This window comes from Lichenostomus cassidix, chromosome 10 (assembly GCF_008360975.1).
Source record: "Lichenostomus cassidix isolate B80296 chromosome 10, HeHo_3.0, whole genome shotgun sequence".
NCBI classification, from domain to species: Eukaryota; Metazoa; Chordata; class Aves; order Passeriformes; family Meliphagidae; genus Lichenostomus; species Lichenostomus cassidix.
In genome coordinates this window covers 7174256-7195506 of record NC_139491.1, presented here as the reverse complement: position 1 = coordinate 7195506, position 21251 = coordinate 7174256, and the positions used below count along the sequence as shown (strand labels likewise).

The following is a 21251-nucleotide window of genomic DNA, read 5'->3' as shown; positions in this document are numbered from 1 at the left end:
AGACATACTGGAAATCAATTGGCCCCATGCTCTTCCCAATCTCTCTGCAGCGCCGTTCGAATGAAATGCTTATATCATTTTTACGGTGTGTCTGTGATAGGGATGAGTGAGCCAAGAGATTAATAGATGCTGGTGAGGCTGCTGCCTGGCCACTGCCTGGCTCCTGCCTTGTAAAGCCTGCTTTGCTCCAGAGTTCAAGGTGCCCCTGAGGTAACAGCTTGGTGACTTTGCTAGGAAAAAAACTGAGAGGCAAATCTAGTCGAGAGGAAGAATGGGGGGAAAAAGGTGAATGGCAAGAAGGAGGTGATTTGGGGCAGGCAGGATGTCGCTCAGCTCTGGGGATGAGTGGACTGGATGCAGTGGGATGATGGAGAGCTGGGGGCAGAAAATGAGGTTTTGTCTTCAAATGGAGCTGATCCCATACAGAGGCATGGAAATGATGGCCTTGTGCATTAAAGATAAGGCAACAGGGATTTGTTTTGATGTGTCATAGTGCATCTGGTACCTAACAGCCACCCATCCTGCCTCCCCAGCCCTTCCTGGACCTTGACCTTAGGGCTGGAGCAGCAGGGCTGTGCAGGGATGTTGGCCACACACAGATGCTGCATTCTTGGGTGTCCCTGCTCCCTCCTCCTGCTTTATACAAGTGTGAGTTTCTCTGCTGCTGCTGGCTCTGCCATGCCAAGATACCATACAGAAGGCTTTTCTGCAAGAATAGATGTTTGGTTTGCAGCTGGCTCCTCCTCACAACCTGCAGGGAACATGCATGCCCAGCAGTGGAAAAATCAGGTTGTTATCAGCAAATGGAGAAGATAGGTGGGAGGAATGGTGTAAGGTGACTGGGTATGGTCTGAGTGCCAGCACCAGCTTTGCCAGACTAAATACTATCTCCCTCCCTGCAGTGACAATTGAATAAAACAGACTTTTCTTCCTCTCCTTTTGCCTGCATCGTTTGCTAGTTGTTTCACCTGATCTCAGCAGTGAAAACCTTTTTCTCTTGGCAAATGAACCAACTTCCCAGTACCCATATGTTATTACATGGGAGTAGGTATTGGCTTGTCAATCCCTCAGGCATCAGCAAATCCTTGCATTGCAGCATCTAAAATAGTCTCCTGGTTATCCTGTGGCCTCTTTGCAGTTGCTTTGCTGGTCAGACCCTTTCTGAGTTGAGGATGTTTGGTAACACTGGGCTGGAGTTTAAGCTTAGATGTAAAAATTCCTGCTTTGCCTTCCTGTGAGTGTTGGCTGGCTTTGCTGTAATGCATGGCTCTGGCTTGTCAGATTCCCCCCCTTTTTAATTATCAGATTGTATTACCATTTTTACTGTAAGCATTTTCTGTTTCTTGTTCTGCTGGATTTATGCATTTGTGCCGTCATATGCATTGACTTTATATTTTATATGATTTGATCTTAATGTTTTCATTCCTGAGTGTGAGTGCTTATAGGATTGGTGTCTAAGCTCAATAAATCTGAGAAAGGGTGGGTAAGGGAAGGACATGGGGGGACTGAGAGAGGTTTCGACATCCTCTACACCAGATGGAATGATGCTCCAAATGGGACTGCCAGGATGGCTGGTGGCTGGGAAGGGTGAAGGGGGAATGTTGCAGGGCTGCTGCAGCCCCTCTGCCCTGATGCATCCCCTTTTGCAGCAAGAGCTGCTTCGTCCCTGCTGCAGTCACCTGAAAAATTCGGAAGAGAAGGAAATGTCAATATATAAAGATGGAAAGGGGCTTTTGTAAATGGCAGTATTTTGGCAGTGTTGCATCAGTAAAGAAAGTGCTTTGAGGACTGCCTATGTAGAGATCGCCCACTGGCAACGGATCTGACAGCTTTTTTTATATGATAATGCATCTGCAGTGTATAAGGGGCTGGAAAGTGCAAGTGGGGGAAGAGATGTGTCTAACCCGAGCAGTGGTGGGTGCAGACATCCCAGGCCTGTCCCTTCCTTTTACCCCAAAGTTCAGAGGAATCTTCATCTCCTCAAGATCATCAGGATCTCAAACCCATCCTGTTGTTGAGGAGAAGAGAAAAGGGATTGCTGCTTGGCTGTTTGCTCCTGCTTTTTTACTGGAGGGTCTGGAAGCTGAGGATTTGGAGTATATCCCTTCAAGTGTTCAGACTTATGTTCTTGATGTCTTCATCTGCCTGCAAAGCTCAAGGATATGATTTTTTATATGCACTGTTTCCCTAAAAAGCTGATGGAAGACTCTGTGCCCCCCAGGCTGTGGCAGAGAAGGGATTGGCACCTTTGGAGGCTCTGCAGCTGCTGTGTGGGGTTCAAGCAGGGGCTGTGCTGTCTGAGCCAGCCTCTGCAGCAATGCCCTCCAGATCCATTGGCATCATGCAGGGATAACTTGGGGTGAATTTGGGACATGGAGATGGAATTGAGCTGTGTGGATGTGGAAAATGCTGCTGGGCAGGGTTGAGGTGGTGGCGACAAGGCGCCGAATACTAGAACTGGGAGGGAGCTCTGCATGAAGCCTATTGTTTTATACAAGTGAGGGGTCTTCTGTGGCTCAGGGGAAGAAGTGCCACATGATGAACCACCTGTGGTTGGGATTGGTGACTCTGGGGAGGAGAAGTGGCTCTTTCCCACTGTAGGAGGGCAGAGACCAAGCTGGAGCCCACAGCAGACTGGCTCCAAACTGCCCCGCGTAGGCACCGAGCGCTGCCTTGGCTCCGTGCCCACATCTGCCAATAAAAATTAAGAAATTGATTTCCTTTTGTTTGCCTGAAAGGATGAGGCTCTCTTTATGAGACAGTAAATGCAGTCTTGCTCTGAGCATGGTTGGATTTATAATTGTATTTATTGTGCTTTCGCTTATTGTTTTATGAGTTTCAGTTCCCCTCATTGCTGGTGCAGAGATCAGCCCTGGGGTGTGGGTTGATTTCAGCTCCAACAAAAGGTTGGTAATTTTTTTACAGTTTTTTTTAAAAACTTGTTTGTTTTCCTGATAAGCTGAAGTTTGAGGTTATTTTTACCCTTGTTTATGTGTATTTGTATGACTGAGTAGTAAAGCTGGGCTGAGAGAGACGTGGCCTTGGAATTACTTACTTGCCAGTAGGTGATATGATATTTGAAGAACAGAATTTAAGATTTTGATTGGGGAAATATGGAAGTGCCAACAGGGGTTTGGAGTCAGAGGAGGAAAGGATTTTATATACTATATATTGGAATTTAATGAGGTCTGCTTCAGTGCTTGCTATACAATGAATGGTGACCCACTTTATTAGGAGAGCATTTTTTTTTTGTAGTTATGGGTCATATACAGTTCCTAATTAAGTAGGTTAATTATATGGCTCCTTTATATTACAAAGGAAAATGGGGATGGCACAATTAGCTCTTGCAGTGATTATTTTTGATCAAAAAATGATGTTTTGCATGACAGCTCCCAGAGGTGTGGGTGGTGAGAGGGGATTGCCCTGCAGTCCTGAGCACTTGCCTCACTCTTCTCTGCCTCAGCTTCTGTCCTGAGCTGGGATGTGCAGGGAGTTGTCCTTTCTGACACCACACTGGAGAGACCATGGTCCCATCCTGATCCAGTGCCTCTCAGTGCCTCTGATGCTGCCCAAACCAGTTCTGCAGCACTGGAGAAATCCCTGCTTGGAGTTTCTTTGGAAGCATCAGAACAGGAAGATGCTGAGGGCTTTGGTTCCAGGTAAAAAGTGCTGCAGCCTGTGAGGGCTCTGAGCAGCATCACTTCCTGTGGCTAAACTGTCCTTGAAAGAAGTTTCTTTAACCTTTCCCTTCCCAGCCAGGCAGTGCCTGAACCCCTGCAGCATCCCTGGGTTATCTGTTCCAGTGCTCAACCAGCCGTACCGTGAGGCATCAGGGAGAACATTCAAACTCTAATCTCCCTCAGTGCAATTTAAACCTATTATTTCTTGTTTTATCCCCAGTGGACGTGGAGAACAGCTATTATATTTCTCTTTGCTGCAACCTTTTACATATTTGAAGGCTGTTATCACGTGTCCCTTCAGTCTTCTTCTCTCAACACAAAGCATAATTCTTTCAGTTTTCCCTTAGAGGTCATGTTTTCTTCACCTTCAATTGCTTTTGTTGCTTTGCAGAGGTTAGTGTGATGCCAAGCTGGAGTTTTTGTTGTTCCTTCACCTGATTGCCTTGGGGCATTCATTCTGTTATGGATGTGTGAGAAATGACCATTATCTTCTCTAATCTGTGGTTATTTATACAGTACCCTGTATTCCTGAGCTTGTTTTATCATAAAGTATAGCTTTTAGTCTTGATAAATAATATCCCACTATGATATGATTGTGCAAACAGGGGTCCCTAAGCTATTTATTACTATTATTATTTGCTTTATTTTTTCTAGAATAACAAGTTGTCCACATAACACTGTGAATGAACCAGGTAATTCAGACATGGGTTGAAAGCTATGTCTTGTTCACAGAGCTTCCAGATAAACAGGGAGGTGAAGGCAAACACCAAGCCAGACTCTCTTTTAGCCAGAGGGAACAGTGCTGAACAGAGAATGAGAGTTTCTGAAAAGCAGAGATTTTGGGAGAATCTGGAGGAGTGTTTGCAGAGATGATAATATCAGGGCGGATGCAAAGCAAGAAGAGTTGGAACATTGCTGGGATGGAGGGAATAGCCTGACTGGGAGGCTGGGGGAGAACAGAGGGTGGAGATGAGGCTGGGAATGGTGGTGTTTGAGTGAGGTGTCTTTCTCAGGAAAGAGGAGTTGGCTGTAGAGGAGATGTGGGAGGGAAAGGAGAACAGAATTGCTGCTTGTGACGTTTCCAAAAGTGACATTTTCAAGCTGCCTCACTCCTCTTTGGTGAACATCAGAGGAATTTGATCCTGATTTTCTGGTTGTTGTGGCTGACTCTGCCACTGGTGTTTAAAGGGGCAGGTTGGCAGTGGTTGTAGTGCTGGGCTGGATCAGGGGCTGGCAGCTTCTGCACTCAGGGGTAGCCCTGGGCAGCCCTAATATCACCCCAGTGTTTCCCCATGGGGAAAATGAGAGGGAAAAATCACTGCTGCTGCTATTGCTTCCTTGTCAGGAAAACTGCATGGGGTTAGCATGGAAAACAGCACAACTCTGTCCTTGCAGTGTGGATGCTGCTGGCTGATGAGAGCGCTGCTTGGAAGGAAGAGAGCCATGGGAGAGCCTTTCAGATTATAGGTGTAACAGGTTCAATGCCCAGAATGGACACAGGGTTCTTAAAGTTTTATATAAATATATAGATAGCCCCCTTTTATAGTTAGTATCCACAGTGTGTTTGTCCATGCCAGAGGCTGAGTTATCCACAGAAACAGCTACTGCATGTCTGTTCTGGAAAGCTCCAAAATATTTAATATGTTTTAAAATCACAGGATGGTATGTTAGGAAGTACCCCAAGCTACCCTTTGTCTATTGTTATACATTTTTACTGTACAAATTGTCTTCTTTTCTATCTCTCTCTGCCCATTTCCCTGTCAAATGGAAAGTAAACCTAAATCTCCAAAATCTGTATTCTCTTTTTTTTTGCTTCATTTTTAAATTTATTTTTACTTTAACCTTACCTGGATAATGCAAATTTATTTTTACTTTAACCTTACCTGGTGAAACCAGTGAGAATTCCAAATAAAGCCATTCATCAGCATTATACATCAGAAAACTCAACCTCTTTGCCTACTTAAAAGCAAAAAAATATATGCTATTGCCAAGATAGATTTAAAAATTTGAAGTCTAGGTAGCTGCTTTATTTCCAGGAATTGCTAATGGCAGAGTATATTTTGAGTCAGAGCAATAGTCGCACCTATAAAAGTGATTGGTGGCTGTTTGATATCCACGATGTTTTAAAAGTTTGTCTCAGGCTTGCACAGTGAATCCAGCACTCCTCTGAGTCTCAGAGTGACACCAGAGTGACTGTGGGCTTAGAGGGAACTGGATCTCAGCAATGACCAGCTGGAAGAGATGGGAATGAGAGAATTAAAGTGACAAAGCACCATGACTGTGCCTGTAGGAATTAATGTTGTCCAGATTTATACTTCTCCACCACACCCAGAAAAATCCCCAAACTAATAGAAGAAACTTGGAACTGAAAATTGCCTTTAATGAAATTATATCCTGTGGAGGATATTGGGATGAATTATATGTTCTAGGCCTTGTCAGGTCAGTGCCTACCATCATCAAAAATGTTTTGGAAAGCTGGAAGGATAGTGCAGTGCATCCACTGTGTGATCCTCAGGACTCTTGAGAACGTGATTTGGTTTTTTTCAAGACCTGGAAATACAGATGGAGACAGCAAACTGTCCCTGGATTACTGTGAGGGTAGAATACACTTTATGTGTTGTGCTATCCCTGTGGTGCCACTGCCTTGGCAGTTCTTGGGGTTTCCCACTTTTTCAGAAACAGGAAGGGGTTGAGATGGAGAATCAGAGTTCAGCTCTGAGGCTTTTGAGGGTTGGTAGGTTTTGTAAATGGATAAGCTTGGCAACACTGACTTGAAGTGGATGACTCAGAGGCTGAGTCCATTCATGGGACACAGTGTTCACTGGGGAATGGGAATGTGACTGTGGATCAGATGAGATGTAATTACCTCTTTCCTCAAAGGCCTTGGATGGATTTGAGGCATGGAACTAAGGATAGCACCTGTAGAAAGTCCTAGTAAGATGTAAACCATGGGAAAAAAAGACCTTGTGGAGTGTAAAGAAGGTCAAACTCTGTGTCTGTTTATTGGCAGGGGAAATGGCCACAAGAACATTGGCTAATGGACACTCGCTGTGCTTATTTTCACAAGTACCTAACCTCCTAGATTGTGCCCTACTCCTTTAGATGTAGCCATGGCCTTCTAACCTGCCTGTGCTAGAGGGACACTGCTGTGATCTGTGCTCTCTAAAAACGAGGAGCTGCTGTGCAAGCAAGAACAGCAAAGGTCAAATGCTGTCAGGGCTTTGTGAGTCCCTGAGAAGCACATCCTCAGCAGGGTCTGTGTCAGCCCAGTGTAGGTACCATGACTGGTTATATCCTCTTTGCTCCTTGTCACAAAGGAGATTTCTGCTCTCAGAATAGAGGGCAATGAAAACTTTCTTCACATAGAAACACAGAATGGTTTGAGTTGGAAAGGACCTTAAAGATCAGCAAGCCCTCAATATCCTCTCACACTTTTCCACTGTGAGGGAGATCTTTATGTTCTTCTCTCAGATTATTTACACCAGACTATACCACTTGATATTTTTATGATTTATTTTCTTAACTGCACCTTGAAATGCAGAGTTCTCTGCTTCCCACCACAGCTGGGATGGCTAGTGATGCAGGGTGTGGCTAAAGGAACATGCACACCATGAAAACCCCAGTCCTCCTGGTTTGCCTGGAAAGAATTGATATTGTGAAGGAACAAAAGTCATTCAAACCAAAATTGCCCATTTGCTTTTCGCGTTTGGAGAAATACACACTGTGTGTAGTCCCAACAGAGGCATCTTGCATCAAGAGCTGAATTTTGCCTTTGCACCTCAAGAGCTGGAAAGTCACACGGGCCCAGGAAGTAACATTAAAAAAGCCAGAACCTGCCAGAAGGAATTCAGAATAAAGGCAGAGATTTTTTTCCATCGTGACTAAAACACCTGTCACAGCTGCCAAGACTCTGCTAATTACACAATAACTTTATTATATCCCACCTGGAAGAACAAACAATACTTGAAGCTCCAAAAATGAGCAGCCTTTAGACTAGATTAATGCAGGCAGAATGGCTGCATGGAGCTGGTGTTTGCCTTGTCCTCCCAGTAGCTCTGGAGAGTAAAATGGCTTGAAGACTCCCTTCTTTGTTGCTAGTGCTACATAATAAAGTAATTGTGCAATTAGAAGTAGATTACTGATGGGAGATGAGCACTTTTTATGCAATGTAGGTAAAAGACTGGCTTCTCTGAATAGATTCAAAGCCTAAGTGCAGCATCTTTGCTCCTTTTTACTTGAGTTTCTGGTAGTCCCTGGTAACATCCATACAGAAGAAAGGAGTGTCACTAGTTGAGTGTGGATTTTCTTCCCATTTTAATATATTAAAAAGGTCTAATCTAAGATTTCACTGTGGTCCCTACCTTGTCCAACACCAACGCAGCAAGAATGGTTGCAACAGGTATTAGAAGGTCTAAAACCAAAATAAAGCATAAGGGGTAGGAGCCTTCTGTTGCTCCCATCTTGCAGGTCTGACTAATTTGCTCCATTTTTGTCCTGTCTAATGGTGCTGTGAATTTTTGGGTGTCAGGAGGGTAAGGAGAAGATGCTGCCACTTCTGGTGGTGCTGGTGTGAGTCAGCATGAGCTGAGCAGGATTTGCTCCAGGACATTGTGGGTCCCTGTAGGCACCAACCTGACTGAAGGGCCCAGTGAGTGTGCCCAGGGGAAACTGGAGAAGGGGGAAAATGATGGGCAACACACTGTGCAACAGAAATGTCACCAATATGGATCTGAGGTGAAATAACTCTTTGGGGGTAATGCTTCTTTAGTCTAAGCTTGGTTATGATTTCTGCCAAGCTTGTGCTGCCAGAGCATGGAAGCACCACAGGAACTGCTCTCTCATGACAGCCCTAGGAGAGGACTTCGTGCATGACTCACCTTGATGTGGTGTCACCTGTAGCTGGTGAACCCTTCAGGATTGTTAGTCTGGTACCTCGAAGCCAGGAGGGAAACTTGAGGTGTCTTCCATGCCCTGTGAGCTGCCCAGAGAAACTAAGCCCAGGGATGAGACAACTGGCAGGAAAGTTAGGACATCCTGTCCAGGGGCTGGTGGTGATCTGCCAGCCTACAGAAATTCATATTTATGTAATCAACAGACCTCTCTGGTCCCCTTTCCCCTGTCCTTGACAGATGTGTGTGCTGTTTGCAGGTCCCGTGGCAGTGATCAGCGGAGAGGAGGATTCAGCCAGCCCTCTCCACCACATCAACCACGGCATCACCACACCCTCGTCGCTGGACGCCGGCCCGGACACGGTGGTGATCGGCATGACTCGCATCCCCGTCATCGAGAACCCCCAGTACTTCCGACAAGGTCACAACTGCCACAAGCCAGACACGTGTGAGTGCCCAACCCGGCCGGAGCCCTGCCAGGAGCCAGGGATGGGCTGGGGGGATGGGGGAAGGAGGGCGAGGAGGAAGAGGTTAAGAGGATGAGGAAGAAGAGGTTTTTGAGGAGAGTGGGTCTTGGTATGGTCCAGAAACCAAAGTGAATCTCAGGTCTCAGAAATCACAACATACATGTAGATGCTTCCAGAAAAGACTTTCCACTCTCACCTTCACCTCCCTTCACCCTCCCTCCGCCACCCACCTGTCACCTTCCCCCCCTGCCTGAAAGTGCCATTCCAAGCCGGGCTCTTCCTTGTCAGCTCCAAGCATGAGGTCCCAGGGGTGAGCAAGAGCTCCCTGGGAGCATGGGGATGGATGTGACCCCTGCTTGGCTGGGGAAAGGACCTGCCTCCCCTTCCTCCTCCAGCAGTTTCCCAGTCATGGGGCTGCCTCTTTGGCTCCCCAAAGGGCCAGGGAGAAGCTCAGGATACATGGGCATAGGTGTGGCAGATGGCTGGAGCTATCTTTGGCTCCAGGAATTTTAGGTGCTGGATGTCTTGTTTTTGTGGGCTTCTGAAAAGCTTTCGCATTCTTCCTGGATAAATTTGGGTCATGAACTGGGCTCATTAGACTAGCAGGAGGTGATCAAGTGGCCCTCTCCACTTTGTGTTTCTAAATTCTGAGCATCAAAGAAAAGTGCTGTGTAAAAGGATGCTTTTCTGGGAGTCCTGCACCACTTCCCACACGAGTGGTGGGATGCAGCCCTCCCCAACGTGCGGCTCACAGGCACTAGTTGAGCTCTCCCAGGCCTCTTACCAGCTCTGAGATGCAAGCTGAGCAGTGCAGGAGGTTTGGGTAACATTCCTCTCTTGCTGTTACACATCCTTTTGGTGTGTCCTGGTTCCAGGTAGAACTGGAAGAATTAATATCTTACAAAACAAAAGGTGAAAACTCCTCAACTCAGGCTATCTCTGTGGCCCAGCCAGAAGCAGGGAGTGCTGTGCTGAAGTCACCTCTGCTCTTCCTTTGGCTGCTGATGACTCAGGGGTGCAGGAGACAGAACTCAGCCCCTGGGAAAGGGGAGAATCTCCCAACCTGGGGGAACCCATGTGGCATTGAGTGCTCAGCAGGAGCACAGTGCTCCTGCCCTCCATTCCTCCAGCTGGAGAAGGGGAGCTGCAGCTGCTGCTCCCATGGAGGTATCCCTCGGGCAGCCCCCACTGTGCCACCCTCTGGGTCCTGCTGGCTTGTGCCCAAGCTCTAATCACCATCCTTCACTTGACAGAGCAATGGGATGTACCCAAAGAACGTGCCTGGCTTTCCCCTTGATTTTCATTTTGATGTGCTAAATTTGGTCTGTTTGTAGAGAGGGGAGGAGGAGGGCGGTGATTAGGCAGGAGTGGAGAAGCTGAATGCAGCGTGGTTTTTCTGTGCTGTTAATTATATATTTTGCATTTCTTATAGCACCTCATCTCAAAATGATTTACAAACTCTGATGGCTTGGGAGGGAGGGCTCCCCCGCTTTACTTTTTTTTCCTCTCCCTCCTGTGCTGTCTCAAATCTCTTTAATCTGTACGCCGTCCATTGCAAGACGTGGGTGCTGCTGAAGCTGTGCAGTAGCAGAGCTTAAACTCAAAGGATTGAGTTTTGCTCTGAGCCTTTGCCCTGTGGGACTTGTCAGAGCTGGATGGGTTGCAGGGGAAGTCACTCGCAGAAAGATTTGACCTCAGAGCTTCACAGGGCTGTTTGAGCAGGATCTGAAGAGTTCAAGAGATGCTTGGGGTGGCATCTGGAGGTGCTTTTCCTGTGAAAGGTGCCACAGGGAGTAATGCTCCAGGTTTTCCAGGACTGTGAGGCAGTGGGGCTGAAACCAAACCCCCCAGCACCGGTACTCCCTTTGGGGGATAATAACAGGCAAGCCACAGCTGGGTGGTTGCATGTTGAAAACCCTAATTTTTTTAGATTTAACATTCATGGGGCAAAACCCAGTCCTTGACTCCTCAGGCAGAGTTGAATTTGGTGTGTGTTTTGTATTTGAGTCCCCAGGACTTTACTTGGTCAAAACTTCTGACTTCACAGGTGGCTTTGCTTGAGGCTGGAAAGTTTTATAATTCACCTTTTAAATTAACCATGCTTTGGGGAGCTTGTGCTGTGGGGGGTTTGTTTGATCTGATGCGCTCTGCTCAGCGTAAGCCTGGGCTGGAGAATATTTGTTGCTCCTGTTTTCCCTGTGGTTGTCATGCTGGAGGGTTTTTCTCTCCCCCTGTGCAGAGCTTGGACACAAACACTTCTTTTCTTGCTGTCACTTGTAAAGAGAGCTCCTCAGGGCTGGGGAGTGTCTCTATGTCCAGCTGAGCCTGTAGAGATGCAAACTCCTGCCACCACCTCCCCAGAGCTGCTGCCCAGCTGCGAGCAAAGGTGTTCTGTGACACCCAGCATCTCTCCTTTGCACTGAGCTGTTGCTAGAGCAACATATTCAGCAAGCATTTTCCCTCTCCACCACCAAGCTTTTCTCCTTGCATCCTCCTGCAAGCATCCCTGTGCTCTTGGAGCTGCCTGGGTCGAGGACATGCCGATACCCATTGCAGTGAGGGGAGCAAACTCTGGATGCTTAATGCAGTATTAATAGTACATTGATGTGATATAGATTTCTGTCACCCTCCATACTAGCAAGCATCACTTATCACACAGGGATGACGGATGTTTATTCCCAGCCACTTAGCTCTGCATAATGGAATTGCAGCTGAAATATGGAGAGCAGCTCCCTGCCTGAGGAGCTGGAGGCCTCTCGCTCCCACTGAGCAGTGCTGTCCCATGGGATCTTCTTGTTAACGTGTCCTCAAGGAGACAGAGACGTGTTCTTCACTGGGAATGTGCTGTCCTCGTGTCCATGGGATTGAGGGTACAGGAGCCAGCCCTCACTTCTGGCTTTGTGGGATTTTTGCAGCTCTCTTACCCCCTTTCTGCTACTGCCTGATTTAGTGCAGAAGGTGGGACTAGCTTGACTCAGAATTCTCTTTCTTTTCCTGGATGTGGGATTCTCAAAGGGCCATGGAAGACACCAGCAGCACCCTATTTTCTCATGTTGAAGCCTTTAGTTATTGAGAAGATGCTCCCCCATCTCTGTGCTGTAACTCTGTGCTGTTCTGGGCAGCACTGGGTTTGTATCCTGTCCTTGTTCCAGCTGCCCTCGGCCCTACCTGGAGAGTTTAAGGAGAGTTTGGCAATGTGGACAGTCCAACCACAAGGGGATTTCAGAAGAATAGGCTAAACCTGCCTTGTTCTCCTATTCTTGTGCACATGGAAGAGAAACCAAGCACATATCTGCTTGGCAAACATCAGCAGGAGGAGCAACAGGTTGTGAAAAGTTTGCACCTCTCTATATCTGGAAATAAACATAAGAGGAAAAGAATGGGACTTGTGGCAAGCACAGTGGGCAGAGTGAGGGATGTGGATGAGAGTTTAGAACTACATAACATCAACCTCTGGTCAAAGATTTTGGTAATGCAGAACATGATTCAGTCTACCCATATCTGTGCCCAGAAGGTGTCTGTTAGTCCTTCTGGGCAGGCTTGGCACTAAGTGCAGCTCCTTACCTTGCCTTATCTCACTCTCTTGAAATTCAGGATTTGAATTCCCAAAACTCAAGTTTTGCAATTACGAGTAGCTGTGGTGAAATATTGGTAATGTTTCAGAAGAAACATTTTGGAAGGTTGTTTTACTTTAATAATAGTAATTAAGTAGTAATTAATTCTAAGCACAATGCATCAGATGCAGATTAGTTCTTGGATCTGATCTCTTGAGCTTTACTCAAATGCCACAGCACAGTTTCGGAGTTGTTCAGCTCCCTTGTATTTCTCATCTAACAAAACAGGTCTTCTGGAGGCTGACACAAATTGGCAAAAAACCCCCAAACCCTGATGGAGAAAATTAATCAGGGGGGCAGATCCCCACCTGCATCCCAGCAGTAGATGCTCAGTTTCAACAAGCATTGTGAAGTTGGACTTTGGGGGCAAATTCTTTGATTTTGGGGGAGGTTTTTGCCAGCCAGGACTGGAGCTGGCTGTGTTTTCCAGGACTGGGATGCATTCTCCACACGGGTGGAGCAGCCGTCCTTTCGTAGAGTCCTAATGAGGGTTTTTTTTCAACCTCATTTATTACAGGCTGCCCTGACATAATTACATATTCGAAGTTAGTAATTACACGTATTCATGCTAATTAAGTAATTAGATATAATTACACTAACTGTAAATACATGGTAATCGGCTAAAAAGAAGTACTTCAGAAAAAAACAAGGCAAATCACACAATAAAAGCGCCATCAGCACTCTTTCACTCAGTACCCTGTCTTTATCTTGTATTTCAGTGCAGCTTAAAAGGAACATTGTGGTCATTTCAAAAATCATATTTCTTAAACAAATAGATTCCCTTAACTCTGCTTTCAATAAGTCTCGAAAACTAAAAAGAAAAGGATATGAAAAGGATATTTACCCTTAGCACTGCTAATTTTTTTATTTTTGTTTTCCGAGTGTGTTTTGTTCATCATAGGCATGGGAAGATAAAAAGTATGCAGCATTTCTATTTTTGGTCAGTTCATGGTCCCATTTTTGCCAAAACCAGCAGCAACATAAAATTAAAGTCATAAGTGCTTGTAGTTTTATTTGTCTAAAAAAGAAAACTGAAACAGTTGGTAGTGGAAAAGAGGAATTTTTCTTTCTTTCTTTTTTTTTTTTTTCCCCAGGGATAAGATAATTTGTCAAATATTCATGTAATATAAATGTGGAGAGCAGGGTGCAGTGACAGCAGCGCTCTGCTTCCCCGTGCCCAGCCTGGCTCTACAGGTCTCAGTGCTTCCCACAGAGCTCTGCTGTTTCTCCAAACTATTCTTTTCCTCTTCTCTCCTCTAAAATGAAATCCCTAGGCTCTTCTCCAGCAGAACCCAGCTCCCACTACTCTTCTGAAGTAGGCACTTGTGGGTCAAGACTCTTCTGCACGGGAGCTCTCATGGTCTTACAGTCTTGTCCTTCTCACTCAGATATTTTTAAGTGTTTTAACAAGGACCTGTAAGTAGCTGTTTCCCCATTTATGTGTGTTTTGCTGCGCTGGGCTGTGTCTCCTCACTGTTCATAGCAAAGCCTGGGCTTGTGGCTGGGGACTGTGGAAGAGCCCTGACCTCAGAGCTCAGCTGCCAACAGGTAAAGGCATTGGGGGTCTCTCCAGTGACCTTCTGCCTCCAAATTTCCCTCCCTTCTGCTTTGCTGTTGGCTCTCATAGAAACTGCTCTGATCTCCAGGTCTTGGTGTGAACATCCTGCAAAAGATTTGGATGTTGAAGAAGCCTCGTGGGCTCTGGCTGGTTGTTTCCAGAGTACATGTTGTAGGTATCTGAAGAAATGTGTGAGCAACCAAAATTTCTGCCTCTGTCCTCTGCTGGAGCAGAACTGAACTTCCCTTGTGCCCAGAATCCCCTTCTTGTCCTCCTGCCCAGGCTGCAACCTCTGACCAACAGGAGACACACCATGGACAGTGGCACTTGATGCAACCTTCCCAGCTCTCAGATAATTTTCTTACCTGTGGCTGTTTTCTGCTCTGCATCATTTTTCCCATCCCTGAAACAGCAGGTGGAAGAAATATCCACATTTTCCAGAAGTCCAACCTACCCTTGCAGACGTGGAGTGCCCACCCCACCTATTGCACCTGCACTTTGAGTTGCAGCCTCACGCTTCAGACCTTCCTGCTGTGATGGTGCTACACAAATGAGGATTTTTCAGGATGTCTTGGAAAGGCTGACAAGATCCATTGCCTATACCTTCAGCCAGCTCTGGAAATGTTGTGTGTGTGGTTGTACCATGAGGAAGAGAAGCAACGTGGCTCTGCCTGGTCCCTGCCTGCTTTTGGAGGAGCTGCTGGAACCAGCAGTGCAGCCCTGCCTGCTCCAGATGTGATGGGCACTTGATTTGGTTTGAGCACAAGCTGATCACCTCCTGCTGCTGTTTGGATTTTAGATCAATTTTCTGTTGCTTTAATGTGTATTTATTGGAGATATTTGTTGCAAGACCCAGGATCCAAAGGGGACTAACAGTCTCCAGCCCCAGTGGGGGGAAGTGACACTGGCAGCACAGCTGAGTGATGATACATTGGTTCCTGGTGATGAAGATCCATGAGGAAGAGAAACCTTTAAATCAAGAAGAACATGGCTTTGGGCTGTTTATGGTGACTGGCCTGCAGAGAGGCTGCTCTGGTGGTGGAAATGCTGCTGGATACAGACATCACGGAGTTGACAGGGAAGTATTTTCTCATACAAAACTCTGCTTTTTCCTCTGCCTAAAAACATCTCCACTGGACTGTTTAATCCTGATGTCTGTGGGGCCAGCAAGCAGGGTTGGCTCGCCTGGGGCGATTTCAGGAAGGGAGCTCATGATGTGTGAACTGTCAAGAACTTAACAAACCAGATGAGAGGAGGTCCTGACCTGCTTTCCTACTGGATTTGGAGTGGCTCTAGCACAGCAGACTGCTCTTTTTGCCTGGCAGCCTCATGCCTGCATCAATTGGGTTGGACCGGAGTGCCCAAGACATGCAGCATCTCATGGAGGATGTGTATGTACTCGCTGATATTCCACCTCTCATCCAGCCCCTGCTCATCTCGTTGAGGGGCTCACAACCCTCCCACTCCTCTTGGAGAATTTCCTGGCCTCCACACACACCCCCCACTGTCCCTGTGTGGGTGGGTATGCATTCCCCACCCACTCACCCATGGTCCTGCATGAGTCCACCAGGCTCATTGTGGCAGGGTGACAGGAGTGGGACAAATTAGGGATAAACCAGGTTTACCTTCCCTGTGTTACCAGCTGTGTGCCTAGGTATTGGTGCTTCTCCCTGTCCATCTGCATTTGTAGTGTGCTTAAAAGTGAAGGAGGTGTCTGTGCCAGAGAGAGCAGGGCTTTGCTCACCAGCCAGCGCTCCTCATGCCTGTGGGTTCATCCCTGCAAGGCAAGAGGTAGCAGCGCAGTGCTCAACCTGAGCCTGTTGCAGACTCAGGCAGCTCTGGTGTCAAGATTGTCCTCCTAATGGCTCCTTGATTGTGTGAATTTTGCTGTGGGTCTCTGTAAAAATAGCTGGTGTGTGTACGTGTGTGTGGGCAGAGTGGTGGTATTGATTTCTTTTGGCCCTCATTTAAACATTTGTCTTGCTTTTGAATGAGTTTTTTTTGTGGCTTGTAATGCTTGGCTGTTGGGAAAGTGTCCAGAGGCTTGGGTATCTCTGCATTCCTGGGATAAAGGGGATGTGCCTGTGGTACCTGGCCATGGGTTACCCCTGAAAGCACCAGGAGCTCCCTGGTATTTGCAAGGACATCATGTTGTGACTTTTTAGTTCCCCCCAGGCTGTTTTTCAGGTTTAAAAACTCTCAGAAGTGCATGGGGCCTCATTGTGATCAGACAGGAGATGTCTCTCCGGTTTGGAGATTGCAGGCTCTCAGTGTTTGTTCATTGTCTGGTTAAATTGTGATTCCTAATTAAAAATAGCTGCTATTGTTTAGGAGTTGGAGCAGTTTTGCATGACCGCACACACAGCAGGAACGTTATTGGTAGTGCTGCCCTGTGGGACAAGAAGTACAGCCCAAAATGTAGCAGAGAATCTGTACATCAGTAGAGGTCAAACAAACTAAACCTGTGCTTAGTGCAGCTTTTGGACTAAACAGCCCAAAACAGCCCATTCAGTCCTAAAACCTGGAGAAAGATCCATGTAAAAAGTTATTCTGCCTAAATAGCTTCTTGTGTGAAAGGAGGCTTTTGTTTCCCAGCCTGGTGTGGTGGCTGGCTCTGAGATGGGGTGGGCAGACAGGGATGGCTTGTGCCTCTCAACAGCATGGGGCAAGTGGAGCAGAGCATGATTGCTTCACACAACAAAAATCCAGAAATTGTTGGTTTTGATTACTGGACACTTCCAGTCCACCTCAACATCCTGCTGTCTGTCTTGCTCTTGGTGGGTGCAGACAAGGAGTTGGGTCAGTGGGACAAAGGAAGATGCTGCTGCTCATGGAAGCTGCTGTGCTCCCAAAGCCCTGACCTGAAACAGCTGTTTTGCACCGTGGTTGAGAGTAAAGCACTGGCCTTGTTGAACAAGATGTGATTTGCTGAAGTGAGCAAACCCTTTGGAGAACTCAGCAAACCCATTTCCATCTGCAGCTGATGGAAGATTTGTATGCGAGCATCTCGAGGTGAAAAGTACATTGGATTCACAGCATGTGAGGATTGCTCTCAGTGCCTGGGCTTGTCTCCCATTAAGGGAGGGTTTATTGCATAATCCATTTTTAGATTCCGGCACACTCATTCCTAAACACACTGCATGTTACCTAATGCTGAGCCTTGCTTGAATCTGTTCAAGCCCTCTCTCCCTGCCCCTCCCTGGATAGATCTGTTCAGGAGATGGGAACAAACCAAGACTCAGTGAAAGCATGAACATTTCTGTGTGTACCACACCAAGGATCAGGCTGTCCTGCTGTCTGCAGCCAAGCGTGGTCAATGGGGGATGCAGTACTCAAATTAAGTGATGATTTACAGTTTCATGTAGACTCAGCTTTTTCTGATGCTCGTTCCAAGTTCCTTTGCTGATGCTGCAGCAGCACCTGAAGTTTTTTGTCACAGCTGTGGGTCTGTAAAAATGTCACACCTTTCCTTCAGCCCTACTAACCTATTTTTCCTCATTGAATTAGAGCACTGAGTCTGAAGGTTACTATACCTACCTATTTTTATATATCAATCTCATATATATGTTTGATCTATTTTAAATGCATTGGTTTATAATGTATGGACACCTGTTCTTATCTTAAAAGGTTTTGCATCATCCTTCCCTGTCCAACCACAATACTCCTTTTTTTCCTTTTGCAAGATAAAAGGCACTTTTTATTTTCCCCCTACAAACATCTCTTAAATTCAGGACAAGCAGTTTCTCTGGCTCCCATAAGCGTGACAGGAGACAGCTAAGTCTCCTAAGTATATATGGCAAATTGCAATTAGAAGAAAACACTGGAACAAAATTACTTCAGTCCTTGTCTCCCTTCCCCCAGCTCTTCTCACCCCTCCATCTCCCTCTTGCAGGATTAAGCCAAGATAATCCTCAGATGAGCAAGATCTTTGGGAAAGCAAAGAGCCAAGGGAAGAGAAAGAAAAATCCTTCACACTCAACACTAATAAGGAAATTATAGGCATCCTACATTATGAATTGGATGAATTTTTAATGGTTAGAAATGCAGTTGATTTATAATGCATCCATCCAGGACTGCAGGGCCTGTCGCCAGCTAATAAATAAATGACAGGCCCTTTGTATTAAAAGTATCAGTCATTTTACGTCTCTGCACTGTAATTGATGAGGAGCACTGAGCAAGGGAGGTGGTGGCCACCATGTGTATGCAAGAGCAAGGACCTTGTGTTTCAGGCTAAACCTGAGGGCTTGATGTGCCAGAAAGTTGCAGCCCAATCTTCAAGTCTTCTCCCAGATGGGCCACAGCTTCTCCTCCATCCCATCGCTCACATTCCAGAGCCACAGAAATGAAGAGCTGGAACTGCATGGCTTTGAAAAGTCATTTTAAGCCCTGTTTAATATCTTGTGCTTTGGATCGAATTATTTACCCTGGACAGCAGGAATGGCTCCATCTGAGGTGACTGCCCAAAGATTCCCTTCCTACCTGTGGAATGGGGCAGGAGGCTTTGGGTCTGCCTCGTGTGAGACTCCTGCTGAAGGGTGGGGGAGACTGTGCCGTCTGTTCTCTTGACAGTCCCTGCTATTGGCACAGTCAGGGTGAGACGAGCTCAGAGTCAGGGATCAGCATGAATTTGTACAAATCCCACCACAAATGTTCGCACTGAGTCTGTGTTAAAAATAAATTCTGGGCAAATCCCAGAGATGGGGTGGGGTGGGACTGTTCTGCTCTCATGCCAGTTCCCAGCAGAGCCCAAATGTCAGGGGAACCTTACTGGGAGCATAGCAGGCAGCTGAGTATTTCAGGAATGGGGTATATTTTATCCTCTTCTTAATGAGGAGAAGTAACCTGGCACATCATACCTCCACTATTTCCTGGAAAGAGCCATTTTTCCTCCCAGCCATTCAAGGGGCTGCCAAGCATCTTCATCTCCATTTTATGGATGAGGGGAGGCAGCTGGAAAGACATCAATTTGCTCAAGGTCACACCAGGTTGCTGACAGCCAGCAGCCTGGCCCATGTTCAGCCCACTGGACCATGTTCCAGGTTTATGAGTCCCCACCTCAAGTCCTTTCATGGCCAGTCTTTTGGAGTCAGAGGTTTAGATGGATAAACACATTCTTGGAGCTGTCAGGTGCATATTATGATCTCAGAAAATGACATTTTTGAACTTTTCCTGCTCTTTTCCAGATAGGTCGGATCAAATTCTCCCTTTCCACCTTCATGGGGGCTATGATAAAGCTTTAATATGTTCTGCTTTGCTCTCTTGACTACTTCTGAGGAGATCTCTCCTTGCAGGTCTCACTCCACCTAGGCATTGCCTCCTAGCCAGCTGCACTGGAGTGGGTTGGAGCCCGAGTGCTGGGCTCTGAGGAAGAACACTCATTTTTCAACTTGGCTGTAGTTCCTGGCTGCAGGAATTAGGCAGGGAGGCTGGGATATGAGCCTGGCTGCCCAAGGAAAACACTGCTCTCTAAGATGCAGACTTTCATCTTGACCTGGAGGAAGGAAACGCTTATTGCCTTATTTATTACGTTTCCCCATAGCTGTGTAAATACCATATCCATGATAGATATAGATCTTATGAATAATATAGAGATTTGAACTAAGTAATTACTGTGCTTTTTTAATACAAGAGATCCTCAGTGTCGGGTGGTATTAATGATCTGTCTTGACATGGGCTCTGCAGAGGGCGATTGCAAACCCCAGTTCCGTGAGAATTTGAGAAATTGGGGGAGAAATCCTAATGTGCTGTTCATCCCTTCTGCTCCCTGTGGGACACTTCAGAACGAGTATCCTGTCTGCTGATTTTTTCTCAGCTTTCCCTAGACCCTCCAAGGACAGGAAGGCTAAGTGGGTTTTGGGAAAACAAATCCCTTTTGTAGGCAGGCTGGGCTGGGCTGTCAGAGGAGGCAACTTTTGGAGGAAATGTAATACAAAGATCCTAGCAGCTCCCTGTGGTCACTAACAGCTCTCCAGACATTTCTGGAAGAGCAAAATGATTAGTTACAGTGAAATAGCTAAATTCAGGCGGAGGTAGTGATATTTTATGTCTCTGCTGATCTGAGCTGTGTCTCTTCTCTGTAGCTTTAATATGAAGCTTTTCTTTCCATTTGCTCTCTGAAACCCTTTTGCAGCCTTGCTGCTGTGTGCTGTTAAACAGGTGGCTATGTTATTATGAGAAATTATCTATAAAGTCCATTCTTTAGTGCCTTACAATCTTGGGGGATGAATTTAAGATATTAAGAAGCATTGAGATTTGACACCTTCTTTGCAGTGATATTGTGGGGGAAAGGATAAGGGGATAGCAATCACAGAATGTGGTGTGGGTCACTTTGTGCCTTGTGTCACCAGTGGCAGGAGCTGCTAGCCCCACTGGTTGGTCCTTCTTGCTCCCTGCTGTAGAGGTGTTGGCATTACAGCTGCAGAGCTCCAAGGCCTCTTTAAATTAATGGAGCTGTCTGAGAAGGCTATGAATGCCTTTTCAATTTATTTTTTTGCCCCCAAACATAGCACCTCAAGTCTGACTCAGGCTGTTAACCTTTTTCATTCCTCTCTTTCTAGCCATGTCCTGCTTTAAGGTTATTTCTCGTCCTTCTTCTGCCACCACCCTTTTAACAGGAATGAGGGCAGGTGAGACCTGTGGACTCTGTAGCCCATGTTCTCACCTTGTCAGTGCAGGAGGAGCAGGTCTTGCTGACCTCTGTGGGCTGTGTGGAGCAGGGACCGTGGGCTCAGGTGTTCCTGTGCTACAGGAATGGTAGCTCATTAACACTCTGTGCCCCGCAGATAACTCTTATTGATCCATCAGCTGCTTAATCAAAAACTCTACCACAGTTTGTTTCGATTATTTTTTCCATCTCTTCATCTCTGGAGAATTGGCTTAGCCAAAGTTAATGTACTCATTATGCAGTTGGGAAACCACTGCTCCAGACTGCTATGTAAATCAAGGGTTTAGGAAGGTTTGTGTCTTCCTTCCCACATGTAGCAGGATGAACATATTGGGTGCACATTCCTCTTCTTGATGTGGTGAAACAGGCACGAAGGGAG

At 46.4% G+C, this 21251-nt stretch overlaps 1 protein-coding gene across 3 annotated transcripts in view; it reads left to right on the top strand.

The window, feature by feature from the left end:
• The window catches only part of NTRK3 (neurotrophic receptor tyrosine kinase 3), a 205624-nt gene that overhangs the window by 101890 nt on the left and 82483 nt on the right, over positions 1–21251 (top strand). For all 3 annotated transcript variants that reach the window (XM_085070424.1, XM_085070425.1, XM_085070426.1), the window contains exon 12: positions 8829–9017. In XM_085070424.1, the coding sequence (XP_084926550.1) occupies positions 8829–9017 (189 nt within the window). The remainder of the gene's footprint in view (positions 1–8828; positions 9018–21251) is intronic.